Consider the following 17,894-nt stretch of genomic DNA (forward strand, 5'->3'; position numbering starts at 1 on the left):
TCCAATGTAGTTGCTCACCGTGAAAGACATCTTTCGAGTAGATAGCCTGACTTCTTGGTATATCCAGCCTCTTTCGTAGTAAGGTAGCCGATTTTCCATTTGCAACGCCCAATAGTCCAACCTCTTCAACTTCTGATCCTGAAAAGGAACGATGACCTGGTTAAGTTGCCGCGCGGCTGAGATGCACCTGATACCTGCAAGGCCAGTAAGAGAATCTCCGTCGGCTGCCACAACTGTGACGATTGCGTTGGCGTAGATGGCACCCATAGAAGTTAATTGCCGTGCAGTTGACTCTCGATCTTCGTGGGTGATGCATATCGCATCTACCCAAAGATACTTTTCCCCAATGGCTGCAGTCAAAAATATGGCGTTTCGTATGATGGGGGAGATATGTCCTGAAAGGGATGGGCTTTCTAGAGCACCCGGTACTTGGAACTTGTCGAGGATGCTGGCATCAACTAGGCGGCCGGCATGATTTCCGTAGGTGTAACTCAGCGCAACGTAGGTCCCTCCAACATCCCCCGGGACGAGGCACTTTTGTTCAACATCTATCAGCCAAGCAGGCCGTGTATGCCATATTTTGAAGGGATTCTGACATGAAGCGCCATGAGATGATAGGCAAGTATCTTTCCATGTCTTTAATACAGCGAGATCTGCCCATTCAGGGTCCAGAATACGGACAGTACCTGGATGATGAGGCACAGATTCTTTATCAACTAGAGCAAGATTCCAGGTATATGATGAATACATAGAGGTAGTATTTTTAAGATCAATCGTGTATCGTCGGACTCCGGATGTGATGTGCGTCTCGGCCATATCGGCTTCGATTTTATCTCTACTGTATTCGTCGAATACTTGTCGTATCGGTTGCAAATGTGGACATTGTGCGGGCAGTGGATTTTTGTAATTTCCAACGGCAATTGGGCGTCGAAATGTACTGCCATTTGTAAGTCGTTGCCATACACGCTTGCAAGTTCTGCAATTAGCCACCCATTCCGGAGTTTCATAGCTGACTTGCGGTGCGTCCGTCGTCATTCAGGTCTTGAATGTCTTTTTACATGTATGAGGGGTTTACAAATGAAGCTGAAGTGGAACGAGCGGTTGTCAAGGATTGTCGTGGAGTGATGTAAGATACATCCACCAATAAGCTTGAGAACAGTTCATGTAAGAGCGGGGGAAATACATAACTACCATATTAAATAGTAAGATATGCATTCAAGTTCAGTAAAAGATAGTTAACCTTGACATGCACCGGGTACTGCACGGTAAGTTTAAGCTATTTGTTGTACGCCTAGACGATAAATAACACATTTAATGAACGGGAAACATATCCAATATGCCTTGCTGGAATCAAGCCTCCATGATCCCGTTTTCCTCCCCAGTAAGCACGAGTCTCGGAACGCTATGCTTGAATACATTCCCAAGATCATACTTTCTCTTCAGAGCCGCCAGAGTTTCATAATGTTTCCCATAGACCTTCTTAAGATCAACATCCTCATGAGACCCAAGAGAGATGTAAGAACCCTCGAGAATATTATCAGCGTCTTCTGCCTGAAGATCAGCCTTGACCTGAGCAGCCCACCGAACCCGCTCTTCTGCAATATCCTTATCTGCAAGAATAGAATAGATTTCAAACATGTGATGGCGCGCCCTCGTTCCAAAAACAGACTTTTGTTCTGGCTCCTGTGACGAGAGTAGGGTATGGTATGAGAAGATGAGACTTCCTCCCGGAGCATTGACACAATGCTTTCCCACGATTTTGAGGGCAGTTTCTGTCATTCTCTTGGCGTTGAGGGTGTAGACTCGACCATAAGATGGCCACGTAACGAGCTTTTCGTTATTCTCAAGCATCTCGGCGATTGTAATCTCCTTTGTATCTTCCATGACACAATCCGCTGCTCCAGCGATGTTCTTGATCCAAGAGCGGCCTTCATCTTTGTCTTCGCCGTGCCAGGTCGCTATAATCATCAGAATTACAGGCTGGCCTGGCATTTGGGCAATCATGGGCTGGAGCTGAAGATACACGGGGAGTTGTCCCGACTCGAGGAGTTTCTCATAGTGTTGGGTGTAGGAGGTGAGAGCGGCGGTTAGGTCAGTCGAGTCGTAGATGATGGTAGATGAGAGAATCTTCGAAGGTGAGCGACAGGCTAACAAGGAGGTCATAATACGTACCTTGTCAATGGGATAGACCTTGATGGTGAGCTCAACGATTACACCAAGTGATCCGCCACCGCCTCGGATACCAACAAGCAGTTCTTCGTTGGCATCCTGGAGTTCTCCACGAGCGTTTACGATCTTCGCTCCGATGATCTGGTCGACGCCGAGACCATAGTGCGATGTCAAGAGGCCGTAACCACCAAGGGTCGCCCATCCGGTATATCCCACACTTGCAACCGTGGCACTAAAACGGTATAAGCATCAAGTACTCTGAAAGTGTGGACTATGATACTTACGTGGGCGTTCCCAACCCATCATTGCCCAAAGCCCTGGCCAAGTCACCACTTAGGATCCCTCCACCAACTCTTGCGGTTTTCTTGTCTTGGGATACGACGACGTGTTTGATATCTCGCATGTCTATGACAAGTGCCCCATCGACCAATGTTCGACTGGCGCAATCATGGCCTCCTCCACGTATAGAAAACTCGACGTTGCGTTCTACACAGAAACGGACCACTGACGCGACGTCATCCCCGTTTTGAAGTCTGACTACACCAAGAGTCTGGACAGGTGTCTCAATAAAGCATTGCTCGATTTTCTTATAGTCTGGTGCGTCAGGTGCATAAGTCTTGGCCTGGGTGTTTGCGAGGTGAGCCTTGAGCTCAGAAAACAGAGTTGTTGCAATCATGGTGGATAAATGTTATGCGGACAGAGTAACCAAGGGTGGCTTCAGCCATATTTTATATCCTTCTAAACTAGATAGTCTAGTGCCTCGCTGAGCACCTTGACTTGACGTTCCCACAGTAATTGAGGGCTGTAAAGAGCCATGGCGTATGCATGTTTCTCCCAGTTGTTCATAGATGAATCGCCGCAGAAGTAGATCTTATGCTGACAGCTTAGACTCAATTCTTATTCGTCAACGTCAGAACTAATGCAAGCCCGGCTTATTCTTGGTTTTCGCGGTGCATCATCTTACTAAGGCTGAGTGAGAAACAAGGGTTGACTGGCCCCTCTTTTCTCCGACTTGATGATGAAGGATGTCAAGATTTGTATTGATATCTAAGCGCCCAATCTGGGCACTGACCTTTGATAGGCAGGGTTTACGCTGCTGATCAGTGAGGCGTAGCAACTTGTTATAAGACACTGTGCCAGCGCATGTCAGCAGCGCTCCATTTATCGTCAAATTGGCAATGACTTTAAAGGTTGGAATCATTGGTGCCGGCATCGGTGGGCTCAGTGCCGCCATTGCACTTCGACGAGCGGGAGCCCAAGTCGAGGTTAGTATAATAAATATCCAACCTTTGAGCTCATCTGACATGGTATAGATCTTTGAGAGATCCAATTTCAAGGATGAGATAGGCGCTGCTATTACCATCACTCCAAATGGAATGCGCGTCCTTGAACACTTCGGCTTTGATCCCAAGACAGCTCGCGGTGTGCACAACAAGCAAGTGCGTATGGTAGATCCCTGTACATTTGAGGATCTGGTTGTCGAAAATTTCAGTGGAGTTGAAGATGACTATGGGGCGCCCTTCATGTTCTTTCATCGTGTGGACCTTCATACTGCACTCAAAGAGATGGCCTTGTCGGCTGATGAGCGATATCCGGGTTCGCCTGTTGTAATCCACAATGGCGTTTCAGTTATCAACCTTAACTGTGAGAACGGTACGATTGTTTTGGACAACTGGGAAACCTTTGAGGGAGACCTTATTGTAGTGGCTGACGGAGTTCGAGTAAGTCCAGTACACATATGTGCGTTTTCAACCAACTAATCTTGATTCAAGACCAAACTCATCGACAAGATTACGCAAAAAGACGTGCCTCTCGAAGACCTCGGCTCCTCGTTCTACCGCTGCTTGATCCCCTTCTCCGAAGTAAACAAGAACCCCGACCTCGCAGCTATCTTTAAAGACCAAGATCCAGGATTCTGGGTCCCCTTCGACCTATCAACCGGCACATTCGTTGTTACCTATCCATGCCGAAACGGGGAAATGCTCAACGTTGCGTTTAGGCACCAGACAAAGGCGGAGAATGAGCATGCAGTCGATTGGAACAATGATACCAACGTGCAGGATATCATCTCCATGGTGGGGAGGTTCAATCCGTTGGTGGCAAAGTTGTTTGGTTTGTCGACGAGTGTTTCTGTCCACAAGTTGTTTCGGAGGGAGCCTCTTGAGACGTATACTCGAGGGAGGGCTGTTATAATTGGCGATGCCGCACATCCTATTCAGCCAACGCACGGTATGTTGAACGTTCCAGGTATACAATGATACTAACGTGAAGAACAGCACAAGGAGCAGTTCTTGCCATCGAGGAAGCAGCAGCACTAGAAGTTCTCTTCAAAGACGTGCAAAACCCAAAAAGGGTCCCGGAGCGTCTAGAGTTATATAATGGCATTTTGAAGCGCCGCACTCATGTAACGCAGTTACTGTCAGATGCGCAACCTGGGATATCTAGTGATTTGCGGAAGCGAGCCGATGATATCTGGGGAGAGGGCATCTTCCCTCCGGATGCAATGAACTTCACGAAGCCGATCAGAGACTTTTTCTACTCGTGGGATATAATGAAAGAGGCAGAAAATGCTTTGGACCGGCAAGAGAGTGAATCATCAGTTTCTATTTAGCTACGAGTTTTAAGCTGCTGTATGACAGTTTACATACATTCACCAAATAAATTATTTCACAACCAAACTGGCTGTCTAACCGTGGACTTATGGCAACTGGATTACTAGATCTCCTCCTTAGAGACGTTGGCGAAAATTTCAACATCAGACTTGATGTGCATGCCTGATTTGTTGTATCACCCGTTAGGTTCTTTGCCATCTTAGTCGCAACGTTTCCGATAACCGACCGACCTGCTTCAAGAAACCCTCCAGCCAATTACAAGCATCATAGAGAGTCGCCGGAACTTTGGCAATTTTTGTAAACAAGGGTCTATCTATGCATCTAGACTGGAACTATTAGATCTTAGCTGGGTTGACAACTACGCTACACTTATTACGGTATACACTATTGATCCCACAACTGAGTCTAGCGTGCATCTAGTCTCGAGAAAAACAAAACAAGACTCAATAGACCCCTTTTTAAACGACTTTATTTTTTAATCTTAATCTTTACCAGTTTCTACTTGTATGCCCCTCGGCCCATTTCTGTTCTTCTCGTACTCGCCCTCGTTAATACAACACGATCGCTCAGGATGATTTCACAAACGTACATTGTCGCCTTTATCACAGCTTATTTAGTGGCTGGTTCCCAAGCAGGCCCTTGTAAGCCCAGCTCCAGGATCACGGAAAGCCTCGTCACGAGTGATGTTTCGACTACAATTGGATCCGCAACTGCAACCAGCTCCGTCGAAACCACCACAGTGGCGTCCTCCTCCACCTACCTGTCAAATGAAGAGTCGAGTGTCATAATCACGGAGTCCGTCAGCAGCACAGAGACATCTTTGCCATCCGAAGAAACATCTACCACCGCCCTATCGACTACCGAAGGTACAACAACGGAGATTGCCACAACAACCGAAGCTGTTACCGCTACTGCCACGACGACTACATCAGAAGAACCGTCAACTATACCGTTCATCGGCAATGGTGGATTCGACGATTATGATTCATCTATCGAGCCTTGGCGAAAGTACGGCGACGTGGATGCCTTGTCCATCGACTCTGACATCAAACACGATGGACGCTATTCTGCTCGCATCGAAATATTAGGACACAGCCTCTTGCAATACTCCATCGCACAGCCTCTCCGGGGTTCCATCACTGCTGGTGTTACATATACCATGTCCGCGTGGGTCAGGCCGAACCCTTATTGCTTTGCTGCTTCACTCCAATGCACATATCAGAGTGACTATTCGGAGCATTATGAGTCTTTCATCCTGTCGGCGGCAGACGAGTGGACGTATATTTCTTCGACTTGCTCGTACACGCAAGAACAAATTGATTCTGGGGGCTTGTATCTCGTGATAGGGGTTGTTTTCAGTAATGGTCTAGGCGTAGTCAATATAGACACTGTAGATTTCTCGGCTTAGGTTGCTGAGTGTAAAATCTACATTTACTGAGACTTTCTCATCGGATACGGGTGATGTAGGCGCCGCTGTGCCTCTCTGGAAGCACAATCGTCAACTCCAAGAGTATACGTGGTGACCTTTTGAGACTGGAAACAAGATGTGATTACGGTACAGTTTAGAATAAAGCCTTCACTTGTTTGACAGAGGGAAGATTGAATTCGGTTGTTAACAATTCTCATTCAATGCTAGGCATATAACGCTTCGTTAAACGCTTCGTCAAGACATGTGTATCTAGTTATTGCCCTTGACACGGCCATCGGGCTTTCCATCCTTGCGAAGGCCATCGTGCTCAGTGGGCTTGTAATCGCCGCTGTCGTCGCTGGTGCTCTCGAGACCTCCACTGCTGCCGCTGCCAGAGGTCTTTCCGCCCTGGACACCAGCTTCATGGGGGTCAACCTTGCCGTGAGCGAACTCGCCAGTGCCGACGCGGCCGTCGGGCTGGCCATCCTTGCGGAGACCGTCGTGCTCTGTTGTGAGTGTTAGTAAAGAGTGAGTGATGGAGGGGTGGCGAGGATGTTGTACCAGTGGGCTTGTAGTCAGACATGGTGATGTTTGGGAGTTGTGGTAGGTGAGTTGAAGTTGGTGTTTGTTGTAGTAGTTGATTGATGAGAATGTGAGTGTGATGATGAGACGAAAAGATAATTTGAAGTGAACAAGACGTCCTTTTTGTACATAATTCTACCCACCAACTCTCATCGTGATTGCTAAGAGGCATGAAATCACTGACGTCACGATTCAAGTCGCGGTGCGCGTAAGAACAAAGACAGCAACGAGCAATCAACAGATCTGGTGCTGTCTCACCGGATATCAACATCTCAACGTCATGAATCGACCCGATCGTGGTGTTTGCTCCTATTGTCGATGGTTACAGTGGTCATTGACTTTTGCTTTTGTTAATTCCATAGCCTTAAACTGCCCTGGGAATTAACGGTCAGGTACCATCGATCGTCGCAGATCTAGCGCCATCTCCGCATGCCATTAGGAGGCCTAGGCCTATAACTGGTTAGATCTGGATCACATCGTATTGAGAGGTCAGATCGGCGGAGGCCATGCTCCGGTTTCTCAGATATCGGATTCATCGAATTCCATTGTTTGTGTAAGCCACGATATCGTCAACGTCATGATAGAATGTCGGTGAGAGAATGGAGCATGTCATGGGAGTCCGATTGTTTCACAAGAACGCCATTGCGGGTAGTTTGCTATAGAACTGCAACGAAGAGAGGCTGTCTGGTGGGTAGCCCAAAAAATAAATAAAAAAATAGGGACTTAAAGCAATCTGAACGAAATTATTAGACCACTCTTAGGCTATATAAACACTGAGTGATCGAACATTCGTGTTGACTACTAAATCAGTCACGGTTTTCATGCAACCCGCCTGGCTGTCTATTGACAAAAGCCAAAGGGAAGATCGGGGAGCTAACGTCCACTCCACGTGTCAGTTCCGTCTGACTGTTGAACCGGAGGGTGACCAATGGCCATCAGTAGTCAGGCTTAGTCCACTGCGCTCATTCAATGTCTCTTTCGGGTATGGGGAATTGGGTATCAGATACCAGCCACAGACGACATTAAACTGAACGAGGCTAACCTCTTAACCTGCTCTCTTATTGCTAAGTTGCCCGATAAATATTCAGATTCCATCCATGTTCACGTAGACGCACATGGACACAAAGAATCCCTCAGATAGACGTCAAGCTCCGATCCGAGGGGATGTATGTGGTGATCATTCGAAACCGGTATCGAAGATATAGAACATCGATAGACACGACTCGATATGGCGTCGCCGTGGGGAAGGCCAAGGTTAAGCCATTGATGCATTGAACTCCCAATGTTCATCTGGAAGCCAGAGACTCTTGTCGTGTCTGGGAGAAGGCCCAGTTATGCGCCGAGATTAATCTTATCGTGACATTTCGGAGGACCCGTACCATCGATAATACACCTCGGGAAATTCGTAGATATGTCTAGAAGTAAAAATCGCGATGGCGCTGAAATCCATTGGCTCGGTTCCGATATGGTAGAAGGCCGATGACAGCGCTGATAAACGAGAATTTATCGGATGTTATAGCGATACGGGCGGCATTGGCCGGAACTGTTGTGTACTAAATTTCCAACAAACATGCCTGGCTTACCCTACGCGGTTGTTTCACAAGTCGGTGGTAAGCAAGGTGCTCAAGCATAAGGCCAATCCATAGACGCCACAATACTCAGTATGTTTAGGAAAAGCCCAGATGCATCAAGAGTAATGAGGGTAAAGCTGAATGGCATGATAGGAAGCTGGTCCAGTTTCTAGAGTAAAATATTGGAAATGTTCAAAGGACGAGAATGGGGAGACTGAGGCCACGAAAGACCAGGGACAAAAATACCAACCGGCACGTGCGCGAGATTTATGGGCTCGTGGCAAATTACGGATACAAAGGAACAATAACCGAAGGTTTAACCTTAGACATTTGGCAGATTACGGAGTACAATGAGGTTAATACGACAACCGGTGGGTAATGATCTATCGGAAGAATTCGAGTCTTGTGGATTGTCAGATCACATAATTGTTTCCACAAGGATGGGATGGAATTTACAATTCCCGCTTACTCCATGTCAAACTGCTGACAGAAATTACATAACCTGTAGTCCCTAACTGGAGTGAGACATGGTGATCCAGGCTCAGTCTCTCTTGGGCATTCCCTCCCAGCCTTCTGGCATGATTCATGCCATGTATCTTGAGTTCTTGACTCATGGAGAAGTGATATTAATTGTGCTGTTTGCGAACACGCGTTAGGCTGACGATATTTCCCTCGCGTCGCAGTGGGCTTGCAGTGTATCATCGGCCGTGCTTCCAGTGCAACATGGTCCTTGTTCTCTCCCGCAAACGACCATATTAATAGAAATGGTCTGATAGCATCACACAATTATTGGTTCCAACAAACTGGGGAAACACATAAAAAAAAGTCGGCCCATTGAGTGTCAAGCTAACACTAGCACTAGCACATACAGGCTGCTGCGGCTCTAGACTCGGTTATTTCTGGCCGTCTCTCCGTCAGCTTCTTATTTGCGAAAACGGTAGCAGATGATCTGAGCAAGAGAGTCAGCCTCTCCCTTCAACTTGGTCAGATCTGTCGTGGCTTGCAGTTTGACAGAAACCCATCGGGCCTTTTGGTTTCTATGCGAAACGGGTGGCCCGTTCGGCAGCTACTTGCCGAGCTCTTGGCGTTGTCTCGGTGATTGACTATTCAGCTCCGTGACCTCGTGACTGCTGCTACTGTTGACTGTCACGGATGGCGTGCCGCTTGTGCCACTGGGTTAGGTGAGTTGTACAGAGTCAGCGTCTTAGGCAAATTGAAGAGGAAACAAAAAGGAACTCGCGTTAGGTCTGGGTAAAACTAGCTTATTGAGGCTTTGTATTTCCGGACATAACTAAAAAAAACATCCCGTAGAGTTGAAGCTAGGCGTGATTAGTGTCGTTGGATACCGCTATTGACATGTCTTGTATTGAAGTTGTTGATAGACAACTCAATCGGTAAGGCAGTCCTCAAAGAGATGAATATGTTTCGAGGAAACTGCATGAAGAGACGCTTACCCACCCAGCCATCCTGCTCATTCAGCACCCCTTTAAACGCGACTTCGGCTAATATGTACCACGGGCTCAAGGTTTCGGTTGACCGGGCCGACAAATCTTACACTTCTTACTTAACCTTTACTGGAAAGAGTTGCAACAGTGGAGATACACCCCCGCCCCCATGGGGAAATAGGGAAAATATCCGGAGTGGTGAGAGAGAGAACAACAGGCTAGGAGTCTTTAGCCTATATACCATACTTCTAATTCCTGCCAGGGGGGTAAATACACACAGAGCCTCGGTTAATAGCCTAATAAAGACCCTTAGCAGTTCATATTTAATCTTCTGCTTGGCACTCCATCTTGGCGGTCTTGGTCTTTTCGCATCGCATTGCATCGCCCTTATCCGGATTGGACTCTATCTTGTCACTAAATACCAGAAATCGACAAGGCCTTCACGATGCCTTTCGCTGTTGGTAGTGCCGTTACCAAGCAAGACCTCGCCGTCGCTCAGGCTGAGGCGCCTCAGCTCGCCAAGGTCAAATGGTGGGCTGACCCTGGAATGCGCGTGCTGTACTTCTACGCCGCAATTCTTTGTGTCTGTTCAGCTACCACTGGTTACGATGGGTAAGCTGTGCCAATTCTGTGACATTGATCGCTGAAGCTAATTGGGAATCTACAGTTCCATGTTGAACACCTCCCAGGCCATGGACGACTGGCAGGATTACTTTGGTCACCCCAAGGGCTCCAAGCTCGGTATCCTCAACTCAATCTACCAGATTGGCAGCATCGCCAGTTTCCCATTCGCGTACGTTACTCTCTTGGCAACCTGCATACTTGGCGCAAACTAACAACGGCGCAGTCCCTACATGGCTGATCACTTTGGCCGAAAGCTTCCCATTGCTGTGGGATGTCTCATCATGATTCTTGGCGCTTTCCTTTCCGCTTTCACCAACGGTTACGGCAGTACGTCTCCATTCTAGGTACTATTTCTGAAACAAGCTAATTGAACCTTGATAGTGTACCTTGGCGGTCGATTCCTCGTCGGTTTCGGAAACTCTCTGGCTCAGCTGTCTTGCCCTGTCCTCCTCACCGAGATCTGCCATCCTCAGCACCGTGCCATTGTTTCAGCCATCTACAACTGTTTGTGGAACTTGGGAGCCACACGTAAGTAAACATGTGACAATTCGACTCTGGCATTTCACTGACAGACATATTTTTAGTCTGCGCTTTCATCGGTCTCGGTACGATCAACATCAGCAGCAACTGGTCATGGCGAAGCATCACCTTGATCCAGGCTGTCCCCTCCCTTATCCAGATCACCTTTATCTGGTGGATCCCCGAATCTCCTCGATGGCTCATGGCCAACGAGCGCCATGAGGAAGCTCTCACCATCCTCTCGAAATACCACGCCAACGGCGATGTCAACAACGCGACCGTGCAGTTCGAATACAACGAGATCAAGGACACCATTGCCCTCGAGTACCAGGCCCAGAAGACCGGTAGCTACATCGACTTTCTCCGAACCAAGGGCAACCGTTACCGTCTCATGCTCTTGATCTCCCTGGGTATCATTTCGCAATACTCTGGTAATGCTCTGATCAGCAACTACTCCAACATTATTTACGAGGGCGCTGGAATCAAGGATCAAGCTCAAAAGACTGGATTGAACGCTGGAGAGAACATGCTCAAGCTTTTCGTTGCCATTGGTTGTTCGCTGGGAATTGATCGCTTCGGTCGTCGCCCTCTCTTCCTTACTGCCACTGTTGGTAAGTACAAATTCCCCGTCTTTAATGATTGGAAATGACGAAGCTAACTGACTCTTAGGTATGCTGTTGTTCTTCCTCGCCTGGACAATCGTCGCCGCCCGGTTTGAAGCCACCGGTGAGACAGAGATCAAGCGCCTCGGATATCCCCAGATCGCCCTTATCTGGCTCTTCGACGTCTGTTACTCCATTGCCTGGTCTGGTCTGATCGTCGCCTACGCTCTGGAGATTTGCCCCTTCAGACTCCGTGCCCGAGGTCTGATGATCATGAACTTCTTCATCCAGGTTGCTCTCACCATCGGTAACCAGACCAACCCCGTCGCTCTCGAGAACCTTCCCAACAACTGGAACTTCTGGTGCTTCTACACAGTAAGATGCCTTTCATTTATTAACACCGATGCTTCAAAGACTAACATACAAATAGGTCTGGATCGCTGTCGAGCTCGTCTTTGTCTTCTTCTTCTACGTTGAGACTAAGGGTCCTACCCTCGAAGAGATCGCAAGAATCTTTGATGGCGATGATGCCAATGTCGCGCAGGTCAACTACAATGACAGCGAGAAACAGGCTGTTATCGAGACCTCTGAGCCGATACATCATGAGCGTAAGGATCTGTAATTGCACGTGTCAAAGACTGGAAACCTAGTTTGTAGTATTGGGGTTTAGAGAATCCTAGAAATTGTTACTTCGATTAGATAAGATACTATTAATCTGAAATAAGACTGTTCTTTTCTTATCATATTTCGGACATTACTTCAACCAGCTGCTTGCATATTGAAGTGCTTAGCGAAGTGTCTTTGTTGGGACATAACCAATTAGAGGCAATGTCAATGTCGTCAAGGGTGCGCCCTTGGGAGGATGATGACGTCGAATCTGACAGGGCTGGATAAAGGTTAAATATAAAGCACAACTCATATAGTTTATCCATCATCCAGCTACTCGTCGTTAATTGAGCAAAATGGATCGTTTCGACATCGCAAGCACCGCGTCAATCCATGGCGGAATTATTCCCCTGGAACCAGTGAACGAAACTAAGCTACGAGCAGCTAATCTCAACCAAACATCTCCTAAAATCGACACTGAGCCCATTGTCCCTGCCGCAGAGAACAGCATTGACAATGACTCTAGCCAAGGCCAAACGAGTGAACTGGGCATATCCAAGACCAGAGGGGTCATCGTCATTATAACTCTTGCTGGCATCAGCTTTCTCAATACAATGGGCTCAGGTATCCTAATTGCTGCCCTTCCCAAAATTGCCCAAGACGTCGGTCTATCTGAGAATCTCATCCTTTGGCCCGCGGCAGTATATGCGCTTGCAGCAGGATGTCTTTTACTCATCTTTGGTGCGATTGCAGATGTCGTTGGTGCCAAATTGATGTGGGTTACTGGAAGTTTCCTCTTTGTCGTCTTTACCTTGGCTGTTGGACTCGCCCAAACCGGCATCCAGATTATTCTTTTTCGGACATTGCTCGGGGCTTCTATATCGATGTGTCTTCCTACAGCGGTTAGCCTGATCTCAAATACCTTTCCCAAAGGACCCTGGAGGAACGTCGCCTTTGCTATCAATGGCATGGGCAGTCCTCTGGGTTATGCGCTAGGCCTTGTTCTCGGAGGCATCTTCACCGATACCATCGGATGGCGATGGGCTTATTACATGATGGCTATTATCAATTTCTGTTTATCGACGGGTGCGATATGGTCTTTGCCTTCTGTCTACACAGCGTCAGAAAGAAAGTGGACGACAAGACTGAGATATGAGATTGACTGGGTTGGAGCAGCGACGATGAGTGTGGCACTGGGCATGCTTCTCTATGTTCTGGCCATGATATCTTCATCTTACAAGAGACTCGATGATCCTGCGAATATCACGCTATTGACAATTGCCATTGTTTTGTTGGCAGCCTTTCCATTCTGGATGGACTATCAAGTCAAGCATGGAAGACCAGCTCTCATCCCAAACAGTCTATGGAGGAACCGATCCTTTACTTCTGTTTGCATTGCTGTTTTCCTCTGTTGGGCATCACTCAATGGTATCGAATACTTTACCACCCTTTAGTAAGTGTCGAGAATCTTAAAGTGCTGATTCAAATGCTAAGTGTTACAGCTTTCAAAAAGTAGAAGGCCTGTCAGCCCTCCAAAGCTCTCTTCGATTTCTTCCTCACGTCATAATGGGCGTGGCAGTAAATGTCATAACCGGTATTCTCATCGCCAAAGTCAAAGTGAGAACACTGGCTGTTGTATCAGCCCTCATAACTATGGTGGCAGCACCATTGATGGCGACCGTTGACGTCGGTGAAAATTACTGGCTTGCGCCCTTTTGGGCCATGTTCCTTTCACCCGTCAACCCAGACGGTAAGTGGCAATGTCCAACTAACCCCAAGACCGAAACTAACCAAAATAGTCCTCTTCACCGTATCAAATCTTGTCATTTCCGACGCTTATCCCCCTGAGATGCAGTCTCTCGCTGGTGGTGTTTTCAATGAAGTAGCGCAATTTGGCAACTCCGTCGGTCTGGCGATCACTGCTGCTATCGCTGCGTCCGTCACAGAGCGTTCCGGGATTACGGCGCGCGAAGAGGCTTTGATGAAGGGATACAGAGCCGCGTTCTGGACTATCTTTGCTAGTTGCTCTACTGTCACTATTGTGGTTTGGCTTGGGTTGAAGAAAGGGGGGATTGTTGGGAGGAAGCAAGACTAAGTGAGGCTCATCTTGGATGTTTATCTTCGTATTTGTTTTTAAAGAACTAGTTGGTTTGTTTTCGTAAATGTGACAATTTATCTATGAAGCATGTGTCTGTGAATTCACTTTCTAGATTATATGTGAAACAATTGCATGTTCAATATGAAAGTCAATACAAAAGCTTGATGCTCTGTCTATCCAAAGATGGCAACAATTTCTGTCTTCGTTCTTGGCACGCAACCTAGACCTGATACAGACGAATATCAAATCAGCACGTGATCCTCATCTTTGATCCAAGACTCACGATTGGTTCTTGAGATAGACAGGGTCTGCAACTCATCTCGGCCTTGTCGATCAACGGGGCATTTGCGCATCATCCCCGGGAATCGTGAGAAACCGTAGACCGATATTCGAGAATATCCCAGCCTCAAACGTCCAAATTACCAAGTTCACAGGCCAGCCTATCAGTGCCGTTGAATATGAAAATAAACTTCACTAGATCATCTTGTTATGGCCACTAGAGCATCCTCTCAGGGCTGAAGGGACTCCACCGCGGAGCCGGAGTCAGGCTTGCTTCTTTCAGCTTGGATTTTCCACGTGAAAAGACACACTTGACACAAGCCATGGCCATGTTTCCGGCAATGAGATGTGCTTCTGCAAGTGACCATCACAACGCCAAGTATCATATCACACTGATAAAAAGCGTCACCCCTTTGGCTAGTTGACGCCACTGAAGAATAATCCTGTTGAAAGAATATCCTGTGCAGTTTGGGTTGGGTAGTTCCAGGATGATACAGCGCTAGACGGGTGCGGAACCGCAGCTGCAGATTTGAGTCTGGGGTTCGCCTAGATCTTGGGTAATAGCATCGTATTTAGATGATATGCAATGACTCGCATTGAAATAAAGCTACCGACTGTTATCAGTAATCAAGCACATCATCACCCTTTACCATTCACAGGCTTGGTAAGAACCATCATCTGGAGATAAGCACATCAATTGGCACTCGCATGGCAAGAAAGCCACATAGTCAAAGCGGCTTACTCCCTTCCCCCGGAACGTGAATCATGCTTCAGCCACCACGTAGTATCCTGGGGTACCTTGTTCCATTGCATTAGCACTCCCAAAAGAGATGAGTATTCGTCTCGGGATTCCGGACGACTGGGAGCCACCACTAGCGAAAGATCTTTGACGGTCTGAAATCAGATGCATAAGCGTTGGGCGTAAATCACTCTACTGCAGGAGCAAAGCTTCCCCGAAGCCCCTGGACCCTGTCCAAAGTATCGCTCTGCCTCAAATATACAACGCATTGGTCCCTCTCCAACTTTTGTAGTCCCTGCATTCCTCAACTTCTTTCCCCTCCTTCACAAACATAGCCATTCCTTGCACGCATCAGCCAGGATGGGTGGACTTTGGTTATCGGACGACTATGAGTTTCACAAGCCGAGCACTACTGACATGAACATTGCCAGTATTGCTTGGGGATTCTCACTGGGTGTGTCCATCTTTAGTGGGACCAAGGCTATGGGACAGACCATCCAGTCTTGGAAGAGAGGAACAAGGACGAATATCTATCTTGCCTTGTTGTGGATGGAGTGGGTGAGCAGTGTGATTATGAGCGCTGTCACATGGTGCTACCTCCGTCAATACATACCACCTGGCTTTCCTGTTTTCTTTGTCATTGGTATGTGGATATCGTCTCGTCATGTCTCAAGTCTTGCTAATGTGACAGTGCAGTCTTCCTCTGGGCTGTTCAGATCCAAACGCTTCTCCAGATCATCATCAACCGAATCTCAATCCTTATGGTCAACCGACGCAACGCTTGGAAACTAAAGCTTTCAACTTTCCTCGTCCTTCTTGCCATCAATATCAGTGTTTTCTGCATCTGGATTCCTGCTCGTCTCCAAATCAGTCAGCAGTACATCCGTGTCAACGCTGTCTGGGATAGGATAGAGAAGGCCATCTTTCTGATTGTGGATGCGGGATTGAACTTTTACTTTATCCATCTCGTTCGGTCTCGACTTGTCGCCAATGGCTTGACGAAATACACTCGCCTTTATCGGGTCAACCTGGCCATGATTGGTATCTCGATGACCATGGATGTAGGTACTTTGTTTTAAATTAGTGGTCTTGACTAACATATCATAGGTCCTCCTCATCGCAATGATGTCCCTGCCCAACGATATCGTCTACCTCCAATTCCATCCGCTAGCATACCTCGTTAAGCTCCATATCGAGATGAACATGGCCGAGCTCATCACCAAGGTCGTCAAAGCGAGCAACCCCAATGACTACGACTACTCCGGCTCTCGATCTGGTGGGAAAAGTGGTGCTACAAGAACCGCCACTAATAAAAGAGCGACCTCTGTCTTCCCTGCCGGCAACCAGACGTTTGTCGAAGCTGGGGAAAGTATTGAGATGCCACAGCGGACAGAAGATGGTATCAAGGTATCCAGGACGTTTCAGACTACACAGATTGAGGTTGTCAAGCCAAACCGTGATCGTACGGATTATGATGACCTTCAGAGCGAATCAAGCTCTACGCGAAACTTGAAGGAGGAACAATTTAATGTTTGAACTCGGACTAATTGGGGAAAACACATCCCAAGCTGTCGACTGGGATGAGAAGCCAGTCCTCCAGATCTCTTCCGGATGAAGAAGCGAAGAGAGATGTATATGCCCTTCATGCAGAAATTTCATTTCTTTAGAACATATCTAGCCCGTACACAATATTGATACTAAGCCTTTTTGAGATGCAATTTGGCCCTTCTTAATGACATGATCCCTGTTCATCCTACGCTACGGTGCGGCTCCGCTCGACCGGTGAAGATGTGGCTGATTACTATGCAGCATATGGATTGGTTTATTTTTAATGATGGATTGGACGAATGGCAAGTGATATTACTCTAGCTCCAGGAAGAGAATGGCGTGTTGTTCCATATCGTATAGTGCACCCCAGCATCCGGAGAACGAGCCGGCCCAGCTGAGCAGTCATTTCTCAACCCGTAATGTGTAGATCTGTAACATTGAAAATGGAGTCTGCCCCAGACTTTGGATCTACTACCAAATCATTTTCTGTTATTAAGTTGATGGATAGTTTGGCTTAAATAAATATTAATCTTCTGGTATCTACTAGATAGATATTGATGAATCATCAACATGTCTAGTTAACACTTATAAAGGCCTGCTGATCTTCCAGTTGGACTTTATAGTCTTTGTTTAGAATACTCTTCTCATTACTGTTCACAACCGGTACATCAATCTTCCGAAGTCTTGGTCATGAATTATGAGAAAGAGCCAAGGCTGGACACCAACATCATTTGAAGGACCGTATTGCTACTGGTTATTTCGTAACTTTGGCTTGGCAACAAAAGATCATCCCTTGGCACGCGTGCATGTCAAACAACGTTTACTGTAGGGCCATGTCGTCACTGCAAAACCATGCTGATCCTTCTACCAAGCCAACGCCCAAGCCCAAGCCAAGCAACTAATTCCCTGCTTGATGGTATTTTCACCTCTTCCATTTTCGCCGAGCTCAGTCCCTACAGAGTATACAGTCGCGTGTGCCCAATTGAAGATAACGCTCAGATTGAAACCACTGAAGTACCTACCAGCACCTTGTGTTCAGATAGCTATTGCTCGAAATGTTGTCATCCGCCAATTCCATGTCTTGCCCAAGGC

General features: G+C 47.3%; 8 protein-coding genes across 8 annotated transcripts; 5 read left to right on the forward strand and 3 right to left on the reverse strand.

Annotated features, from left to right (window-relative positions):
• Positions 1-18: 18 nt before the first annotated feature.
• On the reverse strand, positions 19-1,035 carry FGSG_13174 (uncharacterized protein; the record flags this gene model as incomplete). Its single annotated transcript, XM_011329111.1, has 1 exon — positions 19-1,035. A coding segment is annotated over one exon (1,017 nt), but the record flags the coding sequence as incomplete, so codon positions are not given.
• A 315-nt stretch (positions 1,036-1,350) lies between these two features.
• FGSG_07627 (uncharacterized protein) lies at positions 1,351-2,572 on the reverse strand (the record flags this gene model as incomplete). Its single annotated transcript, XM_011329112.1, has 3 exons — positions 1,351-2,127; positions 2,173-2,401; positions 2,454-2,572. 3 exons carry the CDS (start codon positions 2,570-2,572, stop codon positions 1,351-1,353), a joined length of 1,125 nt encoding a protein of 374 aa, XP_011327414.1.
• Positions 2,573-3,347: 775 nt separating this feature from the next.
• FGSG_07628 (uncharacterized protein) lies at positions 3,348-4,780 on the forward strand (the record flags this gene model as incomplete). Its single annotated transcript, XM_011329113.1, has 4 exons — positions 3,348-3,434; positions 3,483-3,890; positions 3,942-4,398; positions 4,446-4,780. The coding sequence occupies 4 exons, from the start codon at positions 3,348-3,350 to the stop codon at positions 4,778-4,780; spliced, it is 1,287 nt and encodes a 428-aa protein (XP_011327415.1).
• Positions 4,781-5,352: 572 nt separating this feature from the next.
• On the forward strand, positions 5,353-6,189 carry FGSG_07629 (uncharacterized protein; the record flags this gene model as incomplete). The annotated part of the gene is made up of 1 exon (XM_011329114.1): positions 5,353-6,189. One exon carries the CDS (start codon positions 5,353-5,355, stop codon positions 6,187-6,189), a length of 837 nt encoding a protein of 278 aa, XP_011327416.1.
• A 193-nt stretch (positions 6,190-6,382) lies between these two features.
• FGSG_07630 (uncharacterized protein) lies at positions 6,383-6,860 on the reverse strand. Its single transcript, XM_011329115.1, has 2 exons — positions 6,751-6,860; positions 6,383-6,695 (listed from the first exon to the last, which is right to left on the reverse strand). The coding sequence occupies exons 1-2, from the start codon at positions 6,770-6,772 to the stop codon at positions 6,460-6,462; spliced, it is 258 nt and encodes an 85-aa protein (XP_011327417.1). The 5' UTR covers positions 6,773-6,860; the 3' UTR covers positions 6,383-6,459.
• A 3,286-nt stretch (positions 6,861-10,146) lies between these two features.
• On the forward strand, positions 10,147-12,275 carry FGSG_07631 (uncharacterized protein). The gene is made up of 7 exons (XM_011329116.1): positions 10,147-10,399; positions 10,455-10,580; positions 10,635-10,738; positions 10,793-10,939; positions 10,996-11,541; positions 11,600-11,907; positions 11,963-12,275. Exons 1-7 carry the CDS (start codon positions 10,233-10,235, stop codon positions 12,152-12,154), a joined length of 1,590 nt encoding a protein of 529 aa, XP_011327418.1. The 5' UTR covers positions 10,147-10,232; the 3' UTR covers positions 12,155-12,275.
• Positions 12,276-12,494: 219 nt separating this feature from the next.
• Positions 12,495-14,233, forward strand: FGSG_07632 (uncharacterized protein; the record flags this gene model as incomplete). Its single annotated transcript, XM_011329117.1, has 3 exons — positions 12,495-13,591; positions 13,641-13,888; positions 13,938-14,233. 3 exons carry the CDS (start codon positions 12,495-12,497, stop codon positions 14,231-14,233), a joined length of 1,641 nt encoding a protein of 546 aa, XP_011327419.1.
• Positions 14,234-15,614: 1,381 nt separating this feature from the next.
• On the forward strand, positions 15,615-16,790 carry FGSG_07633 (uncharacterized protein; the record flags this gene model as incomplete). The annotated part of the gene is made up of 3 exons (XM_011329118.1): positions 15,615-15,897; positions 15,951-16,315; positions 16,362-16,790. 3 exons carry the CDS (start codon positions 15,615-15,617, stop codon positions 16,788-16,790), a joined length of 1,077 nt encoding a protein of 358 aa, XP_011327420.1.
• Between the last annotated feature and the right edge of the window lie 1,104 nt (positions 16,791-17,894).

The sequence above is a fragment of the Fusarium graminearum genome, chromosome 4, assembly GCF_000240135.3.
Source record: "Fusarium graminearum PH-1 chromosome 4, whole genome shotgun sequence".
NCBI classification, from domain to species: Eukaryota; Fungi; Ascomycota; class Sordariomycetes; order Hypocreales; family Nectriaceae; genus Fusarium; species Fusarium graminearum.